This window comes from Suricata suricatta, chromosome 7 (assembly GCF_006229205.1).
Source record: "Suricata suricatta isolate VVHF042 chromosome 7, meerkat_22Aug2017_6uvM2_HiC, whole genome shotgun sequence".
Taxonomy (NCBI): Eukaryota; Metazoa; Chordata; class Mammalia; order Carnivora; family Herpestidae; genus Suricata; species Suricata suricatta.
Window position 1 is genome coordinate 118017174 of NC_043706.1, and position 21526 is coordinate 118038699.

The window sequence follows — 21526 nt, forward strand, 5'->3', positions numbered from 1 at the left end:
GCCCCGCGCGAGCCCACCCATCCCGCTGGCCGCCCCCTGTCCGCGGGTCCGCCGCCTGCCCCCGCCGTGCAGTCACCTGTTTCGCTCCGCACAGCGCCGTCGCCGCCCCTGTGGCTGTCGCCGCCAGCTCCAAGCTCCGCCATGGTGCTCCGATGACGCGCCGGGAGAGCCGCTCCGCCCTCCTCCTCGGCCTAGCTCCCGCCGGCCCCCCGCCTCCGGGGCTCGCGGCCCAGACAGGTGAGCGCTGTCTGGGGAGGGCGGAGGGCAGAGGGAGGAGGGACCGGGAGCAGGCCCGCGGGGAGCGGCTTGGCTCAGGCGCGCGGGCGCGCCCCCTCGCGGACAGGTGCGGCGTGGCAGCCGCTCCGACTGGCACTTCCAGCGAGAGCGGCGGGGAGACAGGCACCTGGCCGGGAGCTTCTGCCCGCCGCTGACACCGCTGCCGGCTCCTCGAGCTGTAGAGGTGGGGCGACGACACTAAGTGGTGCATGCGACTGCGATGGGCTGAGGATCAGCCCAGGTGAGGCGAGGGCATCCGTCCAGATGAGTTCTGTTCCCCTCTGAACTCTGAAGCTCAGTTTTGACTTCGCCAGGGCTTTAGTTCACGGTGACAAGAACGGAGTGCCACGTGGAAAGCCGAAGTACACGGGCCAGATTTCACGCCGGTTCCGGTTTCTATCTGCTTTTTACGACGCCATTATCTTTTCAGCAGGCCTTTGTATCTGATGAGCCCTGGGGCACACAAGTTAGTGATACTTGTGCCCAGTTATGTGGCTTCTTATTCTTGGTTTCTGAGTAATAACTACCACGTGACTTCTGGCTTGCTCAGGAAGACCGGGGAGAAAAGCAATAGGCAATAACTTAAAAAAAAAAAAAAGAAAGAAAGAAGAAGAAAGAAACATTAGCTGAGGAGAAACCAACTTCTGCACAATGAGGCAAATAAAGGATAAGTAACGAAATCTTGGGGGGCGGGACAAAAAAGTAGCTTGCATAAATGGAAACATAAGGAACAAAATTGAGCAGCGACCAGTTCCGCCTGGTTGCACAGAAATGCACTCCCACAGTCTCTGTTGGCTGAACATAACCAGCCAAGTTCCCAACAATTTCAAACCCTTTCAAGGACTTCGGCTGAAGCTATCGGAGGCCCAAGAGTGTCTGGGAACAGTGTTGGAGTTTTTTAGGATGCAGTTCTCACCATCCTTGGGTATAAACCCTACCACTCAGCTCAGGAGTAGCCTGTTGTTATGGTTTACTGGTTCACTGGCTGATGTGGCAGGGGTTTTGCGGAAGGGACACCGAGGCCGCGGTTTGGCATAGTGATCCATTACTATGGATTTTCCCGTAGGGCCGTTACTACAGTGTGTTAGGCAGACTGATCATTTAGCTATGTGATCTTCCTAAATCACATTAGCATCACTCTTATCAGATGTCTAATCAATGAAAATAAAGTACCAGGCGGGTGGAGGCGATGGTAGACCTCAGCTTGGATCTCAGCAAAGATATTTTTTACTACATGAAGTCATCAGAGTTTGAGACGCTTGCCTGTGAACATCAGAAAGATTCTCTTACTTGAATCTGAAGAGTTGAACTCTGGAAGACCATGGATTTATGACCTACTTAAGTAAACCAGTGAATTCGTTCTTTGATATACCTCCTACTCCCACCCTCCCCACTGAAGCAAGACTTACTGAGGTGTGTGTGTGTGTGTGTGGTGGTTTTGTTTATTTGGGATATGTGCTTATCTCTTCTTGCATTCTTTTGTTAACTTATGTTTCGGTCTGTCACAGTTACACAAAATTAAGTGCTATAAGAAACACACCCAGATCTTATACGTAGGCCCAAAATATGCTATGTGTTTCAAACTTAATGCAGTGTCTGTAACAGAGTGGTCTGTTGCATAAAAATGCGGTAAGGGACGACATCTGTTAAATGTCACACGCCACCACGTTCTACTTCGTGCTGTTCTTAGAATAGGGAAGCCATCTGTTTGAGTTTCTACACCCATCTCAGAATCTTTCCGAATAATCACGGTTCCCCTCTCCAGGGGAGGAGCCAGGCCTCCTGATGCCATCCACGCCCCTCCCGCCTCTTTTGAAACCTCATTCCTCCCTTCTGCCGACTCCTAAAATGCATCTTCGTTCAGGGGCTCGAACCCAACAAGTACATCGGGCTCTTTGATTCTGACCACTTCTTTCCTTGACATTCCACCCTCCCAAACCTATTGTCCTACATTTTGTTCACCAGAGATAATAAATGTGTGGACTTTGTTTAACCTGCTTTGCCTGTCCATAACAACTTTCCAGGTCACAAAATCAAATTTACCTATTGTTTTGCAATCCATCATTCCCCTACATTTTCTGCTGCACTGGATCCTCTGATCTGCTTCCTTCTGGCTTACACCGCTGGCCCGGGTTTTCTCATTCCTCTGTGACCAGTTCTTTTGCCTCTATTGCTGCTGATTTAAATTCCTCCTTCCTCACAAACCATCCACAAGCCTTCCTTTTCCCAACACTTGAGGCCATAACCTTTCTGTCTTTCATAGTCCTCATTTACTATGACCTCCATCAAGGTGACTCCTAAAGCCAGGATATATACCCTTAAGCTCAGTCCTGACTTCCACCAATACATTCTCAGTGGCCTCTGCACATTTCTGTCATAATGTTCTGCCACTGATTCATCTTCTCAAAGAAGTATCCCTTGAAACTTGTCTGTTTTTGAATTCTTCTCTTCCTAATGTAGCTTCAGTCTCTTTCCTCTCCCTTGTCATCACTGCCCAAGCCATAGTTCCCAAATCTTGTGAATTCATGGTTTTAATTCCACCCTCCACCCTCTCAATTCCTACTGCTCTAACTGCTACTAGACCTTCATTCACATCTAAAATAGTCTCTGAACTGCTCTGTCCAATTTCTGTTCTAATTACCCCAACACAACTTCACTGGATTAATTGTCTCAAACAGTGCTTTACACACCCCTCTCTCACTCAAAAACCTTTAACAGACTCCCTATTTTTTACATAATTAAAAAAAATTAATGTTTTTTTCTTTGAGAGAGAGAGAAAAAGAGACAGGGCACATGAGCAGGAGAGGGACAGAGAGAGAGAGAGACAGAGACAGAGACAGAGACAGAGACACAGAATCCAAAGCAGGCTCTAGGCTCTGAGCTGTCAGCACAGAGCCCGATGTGGGGCTCGAAACTACGAACCTGTGAGATCACGACCTGAGATGAAGTTGGACGCTTAATCTACTGGACCACCCAGGTGCCCCTCCCATTTCTACATCATTAAATACCAACTCCACTTCCCTGCCTGACCATCATCCCCATCATCACCCTGAACTCTCTAGAGCTATTTCTAGAACTCATATGTCCAACCAAATATGAATTAAGATGAGTTAAAATTTTGGTGTGTCCTAAGATGAAAGTTGTTCACTTTCTCCAGAACATCTTGCAAATCCCTGCTTCCTGCCTTTGTTCTTGGAACGCTCAACCCCAATTGACTTCCCCGGTCCTGAACTTACTGAGTTTCTTCTTTCCAACCCCCATATTGAGGTGCCCCTCCTCAGGAAAGCACATTGTCCTGCCCTGGCCCCTGGCCAGCTTGTCCCCTGAAGGTCTCCAGGTTTGGGGCTTGCATTCATCTAGCCTTTAACATGGCCTAGGTGTGATTTGTTATTGCAAATTTGTCTCTTCGAGGACTTTGCCTTCATTTTCTCTATAGGGTGTTTCTAAAGGCTGGACCCATCAAGTACTGTATCTGTTTACAAACTGCAGGTGTCCTCGATGACACAACGCGAGCTGCGTGCATCACGTAGATCTCTCCTCCTGCTGCTGCCGCATTGCCTCACACATAGTAGACATCCAGGGGCTTAGATAATACTTCCTCTTTGCCAAACTGTTTTATGTAATGGCCTAGGAATGAAGGAAACAAAATATGCAGTGACAGAACTTGGAGCAAGAAATCAAAATATGATTCAAAAGAAACATGGGATCTACTCTTCCCAACAAATTCTGGTTTTATTTCTCTTATGAGACTATCAGCACCCGTGCATCGCTGTTCAGTTATAAACCATCTTTCCAGGAACAGCTCGACCTCCCTTCTCTGGAAAGCTTTCCTCCCCACCCCCAACCCCCTCCCCCACCGGCAGTCAGATGTAACTATAGTACTTACTACGTGTGCTGTTCTTGGTTTGGGTTTTGTTTTGTTTTGCTACGTGTACTGTTGTTCCACTTCTGACAGTGAACTTCACGGGGCAAGAACTGTGTCTTGTTCACGCACCACAGTATAAATACCATTGCAGCAGGCAGCGTCTGGTCGCTTACTCTCTGCCGAGCATGCCAGCAAGCGTCTTACCTGCATTCTTTTATTTAAATCTTACAGCAACCCTATGAGGAAGGTACATGATCTCCCCCATTTCAGATGAGGAAAATGAGACTTGGAGAGGTTAATTAGTTGGCCCAAGGTCAACCTGCACATCGCACCAGGCCCATGTGTGCAGCCTCCTGCTACGCTAGATGAACCACCAAGAGGAACGATCTTTCTGCCACTGTGCGGCCAGAGGCGCTCCATTTCTCCAGGTGGAATGAGGACTGGGATTGGTAGTTAAATTATTTTGCAGAACTTTTTTAAAGGATCTATGGGCCTTACCCCAGATCGGTAAAAGCAGTTTCCCCGAGGTGGTGCCATCGATATTTTTTAAAAAGCACCCCAGTCTTTTTAACGTGAACCTAGGTTGAGAATCACTAGCCTAGATTGATGCCAGATGCCTTTCAAGTGAAACCTTTAATGAAACTTGGGCCACAGTGGACCTGCCTTCTTTCGTGACTGAGGCCTAAAATTCTGACAAAAACCTAATGATGTTGGCCTAGGAATGTATTAATGAGCCATGCAGGGATAGAGGAAACATTTGCCCACAGATAGGCAGGAGGAAGATCACAAGAAAAGACAATACCAGTAAAGAATTGGTTGAAGATGAGTAGCTTGATCCTATATACAATCTTTTTTTAGAATATTTATTTATTTTGAGAGTGTGGCTGGGACAGAGAGGGAAAGAACCCCAAGCAGGCTGTGCTCTGTCAGCGCAGAGCCTGACACAAGGCACAGTCTCACACACGGTGAGATCATGACCTGAGCTAGAACCAGGAGTTTGATGGTTTAACCAACTGAGCTACTCAGGCGCCCGTGGGTCCTATGTGCAACCTCAAAGAAGCCCCTAACCATTAGAATTCGGGATATGAACCGTGGCTTAGCTAAAAATTATACTGGGTCTCAATATGAGTGAAATGACATATCATTTCATTTATATCTCACCTCCTTCAAAATTGTCCCCACAAGATACAAGAGGCAACTATCTGTCCTTGGGATGGGGCTGTAAAAAAAAAAAAAAAAAAAAAAAAAAAAAGATGCAGCTATGTTGCTACAAGTATCAAATGAGAAAATAACCGTGAGAACTTTCTGTGCAGTCTAATGGAACATAAGATATATTGGGCCTCGATTTTCACATAGAAATAAAAATGACTCCTGTTTTATCGAAGAACGTTATATATGTGTGGGTCAAGTCATGATACGTGAACAGCTCTTTGTTATTTCTACCTTGCGTAATAAACAGGATCCTCTGTATCTAAGAAGCGTGTTTATCTCGTCCATCTATCTAGAAGTTTCAGACTTCACCCTATTAATATGGGCAGGCTGAGAAAATATAATAGTCAGCTTAAAATAGAAATAGCGCCCTAAAATGGGAAAACTAAAATTCAGGAGACAGAAAATGCAGCACTCTCCACTGGGAAGCTATCTGCAGCCCTCTGAGCTGCACAACAGTCAGTCAAGAGAACCTGCAGCCTTGAGGAAAAGACACAGGGACTTTCTCTTACATAAATTCTTTTTGTCTTCACCCTCTCTCCTACTACTCTGTTGCCCCGAGAGACCACTTGCGTATCAGTTGTTCTTTGATGACCTGAATAGAAGACAGATTCTATTTAATATCAGAGCAGAAGAAACAACTAGAAATTTGACACAGTGGTTTATCTGGTTTGTCAAAACGAAATAAGAATTCTTTAGAATTTATCAAACAGTGTGTTAAGAGTCTTCTGACGTACGAGAGTAAATATGACACAATGGATAGCTTTAGAACAAGCTAACGTTACTGTGATTCAGGCACGTACAACTGCTACAGTTCAGTAGTACATCAACGACGCAAACGAATGTACTAGGGGCCAGAAACTTAAGTTACAAAATATACTCAATATTACAATTAATACAGATAGGTAAGTACAAACCATTGCTTTCAGAGTCTGCACACTTAAAAAAGAACATAAACTTCATACAGTAATTGAACTTAAGCATCTCTTCTCAGAGTATCTTACAAACACATAAGCCTGAAAAGTCATGGTCACATTTTGGTTTTGTTCCAGTGATGCACAATCCCGTGAAATGTCCTATCCGTTTCGTGTGATATAAATATTTGGCTGAGGTGCGGTAGGTGCTGAGTGAAAAATATCTCCATAAAAACGTTTGGACTAAAATAGTCCTCAGCATCCTAATGTTTAGGATTATTTTTGGAGAGTCCTTAGAAAGAGTCCTTATGAATTCTAGAAATAGAAGCAGTTCAGTGGATTTTGTCTTTCTTTTTAAACACGAGTAAACAAATACTGGATTTAAAGTGCAGCTCCTTCTCCTCTCCCTTCCCCAAGAAGATCAGTTCTGTATTGCTGGAATCTCCATGGAAGGTTGGAAACAAACTGAGCGACGGTCAAGTCTGTTTGTCTCGAAAGTCGGTGATGGCCTTCCACAGCGTGCAGAGTATCCCGCCCCTGGTTAGAGACACAAGAACATGGTGAAGAGGGCACCTCATTTGAAACATTGCCCCTGATATAGATTAGTGACTTCTTGGCCTCTAGCTGTTCTGATCAGAACATGAAGATCCCAAAGTCTTATCAGTCATCGTGTATTCTTTTTGTATATATTTTCTCGTCAGCCCTCCATGCCTTTCCTTTCTGCCTCCACAAACTAGCAGATCCCAAAGCATCATTTTATTTTTTAAAAAAATATTTTAATGTTTATTTTTGAGAGACAGAGAGAGAGAGAAAGTGTGAGCGGGGGGAAGGGGCAGAGAGAGAAGGAGGCCCAGAATCCGAAGCAGGCTCCAGGCTCTGAGCTGTCAACACAAAGCCCGCTGTGGGGCCGAAACCCATGAGCCATGAGATCATGACCTGAGCTGAAGTCAAGATGCTTAATTGACTGAGCCACCCACGTGCCCCATCCCAAAGGATTTTAGATTTCTAGCAGTCTTGGAATGTGTCTTAACGGAGATCTGTGTGAATCAATTACGCATATGCTTGACTTGACAGAAAAAAACTATCCTATGAAACTCTGTCAGTTTATACTTGGTATGTGGATGGCAAATCAGCACCTATCCTAATATTTCTAATAGGTTTAGCATAATCATGAACTAAATTAGAGCATTTATTTAAGGCAGCTTTCAAAGAACCTCAGTCTCAGTCTGCTGTATTATACAACAAGAAATTCTTTTAGTTGATTTACATTTACTAATGTAGAAATACTGGTTGTAAGACTGCCCAGTACTAGCCTGGCCCAATGGACCCAGTTTCCTCGGAGCAGGTGAGCACCAGAGAACGGGGCCCAAGATCTCTCCGCTGGTCAGAGCTGATGAGGGGCCCAGCGAGGGCAGGGGCCCAGACTTCCCTGCCAAGGGCGCTTTCCATTATGAAAAAGAATAGAAAGAGAAGTGGTACCTTAGTTTCAGGCATTTTAAATCATCACGTGTAACACAGTAGAGAATATCCTCTAGAGAATAATGCTCAGCCAGAAACTGTGGAGAAAGTAAAATACACACAAAAGTCAGATGTTTTACACACCTTTAATAAATAGTAAACTCCATCCATAATATGGACATTGGCAAGCATTTAAAAATAAACCTAAAAGGAAATCTACTAAAAAAAAACATCCTCTTCTGGAATTATTAGGGAAAAGTCTCCCCCTTCCCCCAGTTATAAAATAATTACAGAGAAATATATCCGTATGACTTCCAAGAGTGTAAAGATTATGTGCAACACAATTTCGGAATGGCCTTCTAATGAATAGATAAAACTCATTTGTAATTACATCTGCTGTTCATGAGAGAATGTTGGTATTTTAGAGGTTTATTGCTGCACTTACTTTTCTCAAGTGGATAAAAAGTGTTCCTGGAAAGGTATTGTTTACACTTAACTTCTGAACTTATTTTTCACAGCTTATAAAAGGTATTTTTTAATAATTACTATATAATCAGAATCCTGAATTTAAATGAAAGTTTTAATTTTTAATGGAAAAAAAAGGGCAATGATTTAATGGATCATCAGTTACTACTCCTTAATTGTGATTTGAGTTTTCGTTCCAGGAATAAATATTTTGGAGAATTTGAATGGATGCATTATTCCCCAGAAGTAAGCGAGTTGTTTAAATTTATGGAGCTGTAGCTTGCTCAGTGCAAATTTCTACAGAAAGCCCTTAAATTTTATCCGGTAAATCAATAAATTATCAAGTAAAGAGAAAAGATATGTTTATTCTTAGTTATTTAAAATTTTAAGTAGAAAACTAAAGTTAATGAAATATTGTATTGGGGCCCTTTCTATAAAAACTATAACCTCTTACTGTGTGTATGTGTGTATATATGTATGTAATATTAAAACAAAAGTGCTATTCAGATGATTACCAAAGTCTGTAAAGAGCAGACAGGAATTAGGTTATTATAGATATAATATGGTTTAGAGAGAAAGTGTTTGTTCCTGACACAGGCTGACTGACTAGATCTATTTTATTAAGCATTAATACAGAGCTACTGCCCAGTCAAGTCTAACATTGTTGCACGAGAATTGAAAAGTGAAACAAAAGAGAGAATTAGAAACTTAAAAATTTTAGTTTTGTCTTGATTTTTCTACTCTTCCTTATTTTCAATTCAAAAATATAAAAATCCTTAGGGGTCCTAGACCACAGAGCTTTTGCCCGCCTCCCTGTCTTTGCACATACTGTACCCCCCTACCCCTGAATGATTTTCCCTTCTCATCTGCCCCTCCCCAAATATACATACACAGACAGCCTGGTGTAATCCTACGTACTCCTTTAGACTTCAGTTCATTCATCACCCCCTAAGAGAACTTTCCTCAACCTCTACCTCTGTTTCCTAACTTCTGACAACCTTTCCCTCATAGAGTTTATCAGGGTATCCTCACACTTTTATCTGTCGGATTATTTGATTTCCATCTGCGGACCCTAGTCTGTAAGCCGCAGGAGGGCAGGCCTGGGCCGGAGTTGCTCACCAGTGTTCATGCCCTGTGCCTAGCACACAGTAGGCCTTCAACATTATGAAGCAAAAGAAGAGCTGGGCCCACAGACAGTTTTCTTTACCCGACTTATAGTGTCCTCATCAGCTCCCTTTTCTCTCAGCCATTCAGCAAGTTCCGACTCTTCAGCGCTGGAGGCAGGAGGACCCCGGGGACTCACCGGCAGTCCGGGAACATCTAGAACAGAATTGGGGAGGGAGGGACATTCTCAGCTTCTCCTAACAGCGGTCATCTGAGATCCTCCCACCACTCAAGAGACATTTATTAATACTTTAAAAGACCTGGCTCTATCAGAGTATAACTGAAAGAACTGAGATTGGCAGTCTAAGTGGTAATATAAACAAAACTCTTACATGGAGAGGCAGAAGCAATAATGTCACGAGACTCCCACCTTGGAATAAGCGCATTGCACCAAAATTGTACTGTGTGTTTCCAGGCAACAAACACGAGAATAATTGGCAGAGAACCATATAATTATATAATGGTCCCTTTTATTCACTATTTGCAATAATATGGGGGGAAAAAACAATATACAAGATCCAAATGCCAAAATGACAAAAATAGTTTTATTTTGGGGCGCCTGGGTGGCTAAGTCGGTTGAGCGTCCGGCTTCAGCTCAGGTCATGATCTCATAGTTCGTGTGTCCAGGCCCCGCATCGGGCTCTGTGCTGACAGCTCAGAGCCTGGAGCCTGCTTCCGATTCTGTGTCTCCCTCTCTCTCTCTAACCCTCCCCTGCTCACACTGTCTCTGTCTCTCAAAAAGAAATTTTAAAAAACATTAAAAAAATTTTTAATAGTTTTATTTTATTCTAGTAATCTCATTGCAAAATTTTTAAAAAAAGAAAGAAAGACCAAAACAGTGGAGAGCCCTATTTATCTCAATCTCAGGAAAAGATGACCATAAATCATTTTTTGAAATTAAGGTATATCAAAATTAGTTTGCTACAATTAAGAATTGGATTATTTTTTAAAAGCAATTTCTGAATTGTTGTACAAGTGATAGATGCCAATTAAGCCACGAAATAAAAAGCCCATTGTCTTGCTCAGCTTTTTGTGGCTGCCTGGAATAACAGTATGACTTTATAAAGTTTTCTCTTATTCACCTATTGGTTGGGACTTAAGCTTCAGGTGCTTAATTTCTTGGTCTTTTTCTTCAATAGCTTGGTGAAGAAGGGCTTGTAATTCTTTCTCTTTCTGAACCAATTCTTCCAACAATCTGAAAAAGAAAATTACATATATATTTTAATTTTTTAAAGTTGATTTATTTCTGAGAGAGAAAGAGAGCACAAGCAGGAGAGAAAGAGAGAGAGAGGGAGACACAGAATCTGAAGCAGGCTCCAGGCTCTGAATGTCAGCACAGAGCCAGACGTGGGGCTCAAACTCACAAACCGTGAGATCATGACCTGAGCCGAGGTCAGGTGCTTAAGCGACTGAGGCACCCAAGTGCCTCATAAAAAAGAAAATTCTATTAGTTGACAGGGTAATAAAGCTGGAGTAGCCAGAGTGACCTTCTAGATCTAGATATGGTCTTTACAAGGTATAAGGAACACAGACACCCCTGGGATTTTATTGAAATACAGATCCTGTTCCAGTAGTTCTTGGGGTAGGTCTGAGAGTCTGCATTTTTTTAGGCTTTTTTTTTTAAATGTCTACACTCAGCGTGGAGCTCAAACTCATGACCTGAAGATCAAGAGTCACCTGCTCTTGACTGAGCCAGCCAGGCACCCATCCTCAGATTCTGCATTTCTAATGAGCTTCCAGGTGATTCTCACATTGCTGGTCCACAGATCACCCCTCCCCCACCCCCATGTTAAAGTAGCAAAGACTTGAATTTCCAGACAAGAATTCAAAACCTCCACCCTGATCGTCTGCCAAAATCATCAGAGATGTTTTATTATTTTCTTTTTATGACCATATATGGCACATAAATAAACTAAAATATATATAATATTAACAGACCTATATTTTATATATATGACTCCTCATCAAAAAAAGCTGAAGATGGTGTGGCACAGCTGGTTGAGCATCTGAATTTGGCTCAGGTCATGATCTCGCGGGTCATGAGTTAGAGGCCCGCACCGGGCTCTGTGCTGACAGCTCAAAGCCTGGAACCTGCTTCTGATTTCTGTGTCTCCCTCTCTCTCTACCCCTCCCCTGCTTACACTCTCTCTCTTGCAAAAATAAATAAACATTAAAAAAAAAAAGCTGATGATGGATGACATAAGCAACGCAAAGCAGAAGGACAGTCATTTTTTTTTTTAACAGTGAAAATGTGAGAAGTACATGACAGGTGAGGTCGCCTATAGTACCTGGCATATAACAAGTACTCAGTAAATGTTAATGGCTGTTGCTAGGATTGTTGTGGACATTACTGTCCTTCCTCTGTCTCCTAAGGAGGCTGGTGAAGTGGGTAAAGGGACAGCTGTGTTCCTGGTACATTCAGTTCTTAGTTGGAATCTGATACATTCTCCAAAGAAACAAGGAGAAAGTAACATATCATGATGCCATAGTTTTTCCCGTGCAATGTTCACTATGCAACGGACAGCCACCTGGTGACCTGCTCATCGTTTCTAACGCTGTTCTCTGAAACAAATTCCAAGTTAGGAAGGGAGATGCTCTAAGTTTTTAGAAAACTACCTTTGGGTGATTTGGATTCAGAATTCTAGAAAGTTAAAGTACATAGTTATTCATAAGATCATCAAGATAGATTGTTGTGTACCCTACAGCTCTTAGCAAACTGTGTTTGTTTCTTTTTCTGGGTATGGAGAGGCTGAAGTCAGGAGCGGATGTCGGTCCAAAAGTTAAGTTTCTGCTTCAGTCGACATGTTCTATAGGCAGCACAAGCCTAACTGAAAATCAGCCCTGGGCCTGAATCCCAGCTTGGCCACACACTTCCTGTGTGAACTTTGACAAATTGCCGAGCGCCTCTGGGCTTCAGTTTTGTGAAAAGGAAAAGGAAAACTTCCTGAGGAGTGACTGAACATTAAATGAGACGGCTGTAGTGAAAGTGCCAAGGACAGTGCCTGGCTGTCAGGAAGAGAGATTCTGTTCTCTGCTGCAGCCTCAGGCCCGGGGAAAAGAGCCCTCCCGGGGCTCACGAGGGGCGCCTTCTCCTTTCCCACACGACAGAGAGGTGAGGCCCTCGCGAGAAGGGATCAGAGCAGAGCTGGGCAGCAGAAGTGGGACATAAAGGAAAATGCTTGCGAGCAGGTCAGAAAAGGTGGTTTGAGGAAGACAGACTGTTGACAGACAACTGTGGCGGGGCGCCTGGGTGGCTCAGTTAGTTAACTGTCTGACTTCAGGTCTCCTGGTTCGTGACTTCGAATCCTGCGTCGGGCTCTGTGCTGACAGCTCACAGCCTGGAGCCTGCTTCAGATCTGTGTCTGTTTGCCCTTCCCCCACTGGCACTCTTTCTCTCTCTCTCAAAAATACATAAACATTAAAAAATTTTAAGGAAAAAAGACAACTGCGGAGTAAGCAGTGCACAATTAGGTGGACTGAGCAGGAGGAAGCAATATTGAGAGGAAAGCAGAGGATCAAGGGAGACTTTTATCTACGCCAGCAAGATGCATATTCGAAGAAATTGATAGCAAGCTCAGCATGAATTTGTAAGTTGGCAATTTGTTGGTTTTGTCTTCTTGCTAATTTACATGTATGGAATAGTGATGGAATTTTCTGTTTTGTTTTTTTAAGAACACAGTGACTTTTTAAAGAATTTTACTTAGGTGTGTCTAGACTAGATATTTTCTTTTGACCTTTGAAAGCCAGAATCTAGCATTGGAAGAAGGGCACTGGCAGGCCCCTTCATTTGTCCCAAATCCAGCTCTCAGAAATTATTTAAGAACATATCCAACCTAGTTGATCAGTTTTATTTTTCCTTTGCCTTCAAGTTAATAGGGAAGTTCTTCAAAATTAAGGCAGTTGCCTGCCCCTCTGTTCCAGAAAAGTTTGGTAAGCATCTGCCCTGAGGTTGATTTTTTAACTCAGATGGGTGGGGGTGAGTAATTCTGGAATCATGTCCCAGATAAACAGTCAGCTCTGGGTAAGTTAAATTTTAGCTCACTCTGCATTATTGTCCTGCATTACTGTCCTAACAGTTCCTGTGAAGTGAATTATTTCCAGAACATTTTATGTAAACAGATAGGAAAATATACATAAAACTTCCATTCTAAAGCCATCAGGTTATTTTCTCCATTTGGTATTATTATGGGTGATCTAATAATCAAGAGCTAGATACACCTGATTTACCTTCATCAGTGATTATCCTAAATATAAACTTAAGATTTCTAACATGAGGGCTACAACCTTTCCTAAAAACAATGTAACATTTCCTCTAAGTTTACTTTGCACAGATGAACTTCTACAGATCAAGTAATCTCCCACTAAAAACTACAGACGTGATCAATCTCTCATTTCCATTGCTTAGTCCTGGTACTAGAACAGTGCCCTGGTTTTCCACGCGGGAGGCAGTATTACCAGAAACAGAAAAAGGAGGCTCATAATCCTGTCGATTTCACACGTTTAAGTGTAAGCATGTAGAGAATTGTGTGGGCTGTTGTGAAAAATGTAACCATGCTCCTAATGCAATGAAGAAACAGGGCAAACTAGTCTTTTCAGCAGAGATGAACACACGTAGGAAGCAGGCCCTCGGCCAGCTGCTCCCCTCAGAAAAGCAGCCCTGAGGGACCCGGATGGTGCAAGTATGGCGGACAGAGGGCATGGACAGGGTGGAAACCAGGAGAACTCGCATGGTCTAAGGAGAGAAGGAAAAGGCTGCATTCAGGACAGGCAAGTTCTATTGACATAAGCTAGGGTATATAGACAGAAGGTTTTAGGGCCAGAGAAGCAAATATACCAGCTTACTGGTAAATAATATCGCTTTATTGCATGGATAATTCTGACCATGGGTGGAGGAAGAGTTGGGGATGGTCCAAAACAGTAAGGAGTGAACACTCCTCCTCCAGAGATCAGAGAGGGCTTGAAACAGTAGCGTATTCAGGATTGGATGACAAAGGGTAAACTAAAAAAGAAATATGACTATAGTCCACTCTAATGGACACAGTGTCGTGACGGGGTGCTGCCTGACAAGAGGAGGAAGTGAAGGACACTTAGAGTTTCAAAGGAAGTCTCAGGAGAAAAGACTCAAGTTCTTCCGCTAAAGGAGTGATGATGCCAGGTGAGAGCTGGGTCTCAGAGGACAAGGTTAAGATCTGGAAGTCAGAAAGCCATTTTCCCATTGTTCAGAAAGCTTTTGCTCTATGCAAACTAGATGATACGGATGGATTTAACTAATCGTGCAACCAAAATTCAGGTTTCTGAGAATAGGGTGAACTTTGTACTATTCATACTAAGCTTAGTATTTAAGGTGAACTTTAAGAAGTTAAACTTATGACTAGAAATAAAATAGGTTTATCTCCCTGGTGAACAACTACCATTTTAAACTAAATATGTGAACTTTTATTGATTCACACCAAAAAAACCCCCAAAACCAAAAACAAAACAAAAATGGTTTCACTATAAACTATAAACGTGGAGTCAGAAAGTCAGTTGCCCACATGTCAACTGTAGCCAGTACCCGGAAGCTATAAATCATAGACTGAGCCCCTGAACTGTGCCAATATCTGTGAAGAACAGGAAATATTTACTCTTCACTTAATCACCTTAACATGTAGATTCTACATTACCAAATTCTCAAAGAAAAATTAAAGTCCAGATATGACACAGCATATTCCAAATAAAATGGAATCCTAAATGTGGTCAACTGCTCATTCTTTCATGGTTCTGAAATGCAAAGCTTTAGCACCATTAAATTTATCTTTTCAAGAAAAGAGATATCCCATTCCTAAAAGAACTAGATATTCCCATCATGGGCTTTCAAAAACATGGATTTTTGGTCTTTCGGCCATCTCTTGGATGGTATGTGCTGCTCTGAGGCTGTGTCCAAGATAGTCTCTGAAGTTACAACTATTTAAAAATCTCAACGTATTTGCAGATAAAGCAGTAATCAAAGGACTGGTGCTGAATAAGGCTTGAATTGGTAGAAGCAGCAAATGATTTTGACCAAGGAGACAAAGACAAATCGCTCTTGTTTGATCAAGAAAGGTATCAAACCAGGTTTACATGAATGGGATAAAGGAATCATATTTTGTATTCTCTGTGGACCAAACTTTAAAGAAGACCTAAATGCACTTAAACAAAAGGAAGGGAAAAGAAAACCACCCACGTGAGAATAGGCCTTACCTATTAGTTTCTATTTTCATCCTTCCAAGCTGCACACTGAGGGATCGGTGAGCGTTCTGGGAGTCGTGGGACACGGTAGAACTGAGCGTGCTCACCCCTGAGGTAGCCACAGCATCTTCGATGACAGCGTGAGGTCTGCGGACGGTTTGGTTTGAAGGCTGTTCCTCATGCTCATCTTCGGCCTCCAAGTCTTCTTGATCCGCGGTATCACTCTCAGACGCGAGGCTGAAATGTGGCCTCAGTTCTGTGAGGCATAATATCGACAATAGTGTCAATCAAATATGACCAATTAATTTCTTAAGATGTGAGTGTCCTCTCCCTGGCTTTTCCAAAAGTTGGAATGGATTTTTGTGCATTAATTTAGGCTTTCCTTCCCAGTGAATCTGCACAATTCACCCGATGTATGAACTCAGAATGATCTAATTCAAACAGAAGAAAAATGATCAGGGGCACCTGGGTGGTTCAGTCGGTTAAGCGTCCAGCTTCAGCTCAGGTTGTGATCTCACGGTTTGTGGGTTTGAGCCCCATGTCGGGCGCTGTGCTGACAGCTAGCTCAGAGCCTGGAGCCTGCTTTGGATTCTGTGTCTCCCTCTCTCTCTCTGACCCTCCCCTGCTCACACTGTCTCTCAAAAATAAATGAAAAACATTAAAAAAAAATGTTAATTAAAAAAAGAAAAAGAAAAATCACATTGCACATAAGATATGTGGGAAAACGCTAAAATCAGAAAGGCGATTATGTAAAAATGTGTTAATATAAACATTTGTTTATGCAAGCGAAATTCATTTGTTAGATTATATAATATCTAGCAGCTATTAACTCACTTAGAAATGAGGAAACTGTGATATAGAGAGATTATCTGAATAAAAGTTAAGTACACACAGTGCTTTTTGACTGTAACAAGTCAAAATGTAAGGGAATGGGGGGGTGTCCTGATAATGCCACACATGCTTGTATTCATTCTAATAAGACTGTTTCTGACTATTGGGTTGATTCTGCCTTAGTCTACCCTGGTGACTAACCATTGAAATTTAAAGTGTATAAAAGTCTCCAACTTAAATACGCTGAGCTCACCTGCATGCTACTTTAGAATTTGGCTGATATCAGGGCGCCTGGGAGGCTTAGTCGGTTAGGCGTCCAACTTCGGCTCAGGTCACGATCTTGTGGTTTGTGAGTTTGAGGCCTGTGTTGGGCTCTGTGCTGACAGCTCAAAGCCTGAAGCCTGCTTCAGATTCTGTCTCTCTGCCACCCCCCTGACTCGTGTTCTGTCTGTCTCTCTCTCAAAAATAAACATTAAAAAATAAAAAATAAATAAAGAACTTGGCTCATAATCTTCCCATAGAAAAAAATATTATAATGTGTGATTATGTTCTCAAAATGGGTCAGAAATGGGAATTACATGCATAATCTGAGTGCAGTCAGGGTAGCAGACATACTGGACCCTGACTCCACATGCAATGATGGCACATGAGCTTTCCATTGGACCCCAGATCCCACCGAGAATCTGGTGAAAGCCGTGGAGATTCTCTGTAGAAGAAAAGCACATTCATACATCTTGCCTAGACATCCTGAGGGCTCCAGGACTCCAGAGAGTCCATGAACCACAGGTTAAGAGCCCCTGTGTGGGGAGATGGCTCCAGGGGGAGGGATGGAAGACCCCTTGTCACCACCAACATAGCCACCAGGGCAAGGTGACCAAAGGCTGACTGGGTAACAAATCCTCCAGGCAACTTTTCTTTCCTTGCCTTAATGGACCTGTGTCTAGTATTTTCCTCTAAATCTCTGGCTGCTGCTTCTCTTCTTCAGATCTTTTTCTATCTACCATCTGGAACCTGGAACCTGGAATTCTATCCTTCACTTTAAAAAAATTTTTTTTTTACATTTATCTATTATTACTGAGAGACAGAGAGATAGAGCATGAAAGGGGGGGGCAGAGAAAGAAGACACAGAATCCGAAGCAGGCTCCAGGCTCTGAGCTATCCACGCAGAGCCTGACGCAGGGCCTGAAACCCACAAACTGTGAAATCATGACCTGCGCTGAAGTTGGACACTCAACCAACTGAGCCACCCAGGCGCCCCCCTTCACTTTTTTTTTATATTTCTTACTCTCCATAGCTGACCTTGTTAAAATCAATTACAGTTAAGTACTTGTAATGTGTGGATAACAAACTATATTTCTAGCCCTGATCCTGTTACATCCAATACCTCCTAGATATTCTTGCTGGGAAGCCTGCACTTTAGACTCAACAATTAAAAAAACACCTCATCTCTTGCTCATAACAAAAATCAGAGTGCCTTTACTCAGGGGCCAGGTTTATGTAGTTCTGACTTCTTTTTCTCTCTGTTTATTTTATTTTTAATTTTCACTGCAGTAAAAAAATACATGACATAAAATTTATCATTTTCGCCATTTCTAAGTATACAGTTCAATATTGTTAAGTATATTGGTCTTGTGTAACTATCGAGAACTAGTTTTAAAGGTGCAAACTTTTTAGAAGTTTCATCTTGCAAAACTGAAACTCTATACCCATTAAAGGCCAACTCCCCATTTCCCCTACCCCTTGTCTTTGGCAGCCACCATTCTACTTTCTGTTTCCATGAGTTGGACTACTCTAATAGTTATAAATGTGGGTGTGCAATATGTCATTGAGATCCTGCTTTCAATTCTTTCTTTGGATATACAACCAGAAGAGGAATTACTAGATTGTATGGTAATTCTAGCTTTAAATTTTTTGAGGAGCTATGCTGTTTTCCAAAATGGCTGCACCATCTTATAATCTCAGTACCAGCACACCAGGGTTCTAACTTCTCCACATCCTGGCCTTTGTCTCTGAAGGTTAACCAAGTCCCGCCTCTATTCTGCTTTCTGCATCATCTCTTTACTCTTTCCAAAATTCCATTTCCTAGTTTATCTATAGTGGGAAGGCCTCACAGTCAGGCCGTTTACTTGTGTGAACCCAGAACCCAGTATGGGGTTAGGACATATTAGCCTTTCACACACTTCTGGCAGAAGGGAAGAGTTCTACTCTCAGGATTATTTGTATTTATAAGGGAACAAAATAATTTTTAAAAATCTTACTTTAAAAATAATTTAAGAAAGTGCAATTCTAGGTTAAATGAGAACATAAGATTAGCTCTTTTAAATTTTTCTAAAATTCTTAAATTTATGGTCTCTAAACTGAAATTTTAAAAAACAATTAAAAAGTTTTGGTGTGCTGTTGACTATAATGTCCCTTTGGGGGAGGAATAATTTTGCTATTTATTATTATATTTAAACATCTCCTGGGGTGCCTGGGTGGCTCAGTCGGTTAAGCGTCCTACTTAAGGTCAGGTCGTGATCTCACGGTTCAGGGGTTCGAGCCCTGCATCAGTCTCTGTGCTGACAGCTCAGAGCCTGGAGCCTGCTTCAGATTCTGTGTCTCCCTCTCTTTATGCCCCTAGTTCACTCAGGCCCTATCTCACTCGGTCTCTCAAAAATAAATAAATGTAAAAAAAATTTTTTAAACATCTCCTTATATAGCCCCAAGTCTATATACTTTATCATGAATTACTATTTTATATATGTATAAAAGACTGAAAAATTCTCTCAAATAAATTGAAAAAAGTAGAAAACTGTAAGCAAATGCAATACTTTGTTATTTTGGACTTTTGTGGTGGCTCTGAGTACACATCATCAAATTACACACCATAAAATATGCAACTGAGTTAGAGCATCTGGTCCTTGTCCTCAAAGAAGTAGCAACCTAAAGAAGACCTAGAATGAATATGGAAGAGCCATAGAGCAGGTACAAAGATAACATGAAATTATAAGCACAAATCAATGCAGGTAACATATCTTAGATGATCTGTTACAGACCCAGCAACCTACACCATTCACACGTACATGTATTAAGAATGCTAAAGAAGTTAACAAAGTACATCTGCAATAACAAGATGCAGGGGTGGTTTAATCATTGATTCAGGGAAGCAGACGAGCCTAAGCCAGACTCTGGAGGAGGGGAAAGCCTCCGCTTGGTGGAGAAAGGGGCAGAGGTGTTTGAGAGAAGGAAGTTCAACCAGTGGTCAGAGCCTGCTGAGAAGAGTGGAAGGCAGAATGGATGGTCAGGAGAGAGGCAAGTGTCAGGAGAAAGGAGGGGGGTGAGGGGGGCCTGTAACGAATGGGTAGCACTTAAGCCCGTGTGTGGGAAACCAGAGCTGGTGCACGTTTCCGGTGCAGCAAGATGGAATCCAACAACAATACTATTCCCACTTTCCTACCGTCAGCCAGCCCCCCAATTGGTTCTTTCCCCAGAGAAAAATAACCAGCCAAGCTTCGTTAACACGGGGTGTTTCTGCTAACAAGATCACAATCCATGTCAGTGCAGTGTAAGCTGATAGGGTACAGAATGCTGGTCATGTTACATTAATGTGGACACAGGGCACGTGAGTTGTTCGGCTTCACTGGTAATAATATCAAGTGCTTTAGCAGTTTTAAAATACTTTTGGTATTGTGGTTAGTAAGCCTACATTATCAGTTCTCTCGTAGCACTGCCAACACGGTCTCTATGCTCAGCACCTCTCCATCTGGTCACCCACAGCCAGACTATAACAAGAGATACTCCATGTTGCCAATCATCTAACAGCTGATTCTTAAGGACAAGTGAGAAAATAGCCTGAGAAAAAGATTCTTAAGGAGCTTGCACTGTACTGTCTGTTCTGCGTGCTCTTTTTGGAGGGAGAAAGAAGACTGAAAACTTATTTTGTATTTCTTATTTTGAAATAATTTTGGAATAACAAAAAAGTTGCAGAAATGGTACAGAGTTTCCTTTTATCCATCAGCGGCTTGCCCTAAACTTGACATCTTACAGAACAGTGGCATGAGGATCCAAACCAGGAAATGGACATTGATACGACCCCACGAAGTAATCTACAGACCTTATCTGAATTTCACCAGTTTTACCACCACTATCCTTTTCCTGAACCAGACTCCCACGCTGCATTTAGTTACCCTGTCTCCTTAGTCTCCTCCAGCATGAGATGATACCTAGCTATTTCTTTTTTTTTTTATTTTTTAGTGCTTATTTATATTTGAGAGAGAGAGAGAGCAGGGGAGGGGCAGAGGGAGAGATGGACAGAATCTGAAGCAGGCTCCAGGCTCTGAGCTGTCAGCATAGAGCCCAATGGGGGGCTCAAACCCACAATCCCTGAGATCATGACCTCAGCTGAAGTCGGATGCTCAACCAACTGGGCCACCCAGGCACCCCAGAAATACACAGTTTTAATTTATCAGTAAATAATCTTAGTAATAATAAGATTAGTAAATAATCTTGTGGGCAGATGCTGTGCAACCATTCAAATACCCTGTTTCTCATTACTCCTTCACCTACTCAGCTTGGCAGCCACTGATGCATCTTGCCTGCAATAATTATTACTGTGCTGTTTGCCTATGGTGGTTTTCTCCTACCTTCTACATTTATTAACTGGAATTCTGTAACGAAGAGCTGGCTCTTTTCCTCCATTTATTTGTTCATTCAATTATTTATATCAGTGTAGACTTACAGATACTTATTCTATCTGCAATAACCCAATGTTATCACCATTTTATTTTATGGTTCAAATAGTTCTAACGTGATCACTATTTTATTTTATGGTTCAAATAGTTCTGGCTCAGACTCCTTCACACGGTTGTGGTCCATGGTGTCCTTTCAAAAAGCCTCCATCCTTTTTGGGACTTCCTTACTTTTTGGCATCACCAACATATTCCAGGCTCATCTGTCTTTTCCTTACTCCATGCCTGGAATCAACTATCTCTCTAAGGAGCACGGATTCCTTTTATTGGAAAATTGTGTTTGGATCCTAAGATTTGGGTCCTCTCGGTGGACAGACCCAGGAATGTATGTACGAATGATGTCACACATTTAAATATGTCACACATTTTATTTGTGAGTGTTTTGTCACCTTGAAGGAATTTTTATCAGG

General features: G+C 42.4%; 2 protein-coding genes across 3 annotated transcripts in view; both read right to left on the reverse strand.

Annotated features, from left to right (window-relative positions):
- MAP7 (microtubule associated protein 7) overlaps window positions 1–296 on the reverse strand; it is a 173346-nt gene extending 173050 nt beyond the window's left edge. Inside the window, exon 1 of one of the 2 annotated variants that reach the window (XM_029943584.1) lies at window positions 77–296. In XM_029943584.1, the coding sequence (XP_029799444.1) occupies window positions 77–143 (67 nt within the window). In that variant the 5' untranslated portion in view covers window positions 144–296. The remainder of the gene's footprint in view (window positions 1–76) is intronic. The other variant, XM_029943585.1, reaches the window with a different exon arrangement.
- A 5698-nt stretch (window positions 297–5994) lies between these two features.
- Window positions 5995–21526, reverse strand: part of MAP3K5 (mitogen-activated protein kinase kinase kinase 5) — a 199501-nt gene continuing 183969 nt past the window's right edge. Inside the window, exons 27-31 of the mRNA XM_029943234.1 lie at window positions 15571–15814; window positions 10434–10546; window positions 9395–9507; window positions 7744–7820; window positions 5995–6801 (exon numbers count right to left, since the gene is read on the reverse strand). Of these exons, the coding sequence (XP_029799094.1) occupies window positions 6741–6801; window positions 7744–7820; window positions 9395–9507; window positions 10434–10546; window positions 15571–15814 (608 nt within the window). The 3' untranslated portion in view covers window positions 5995–6740. The remainder of the gene's footprint in view (window positions 6802–7743; window positions 7821–9394; window positions 9508–10433; window positions 10547–15570; window positions 15815–21526) is intronic.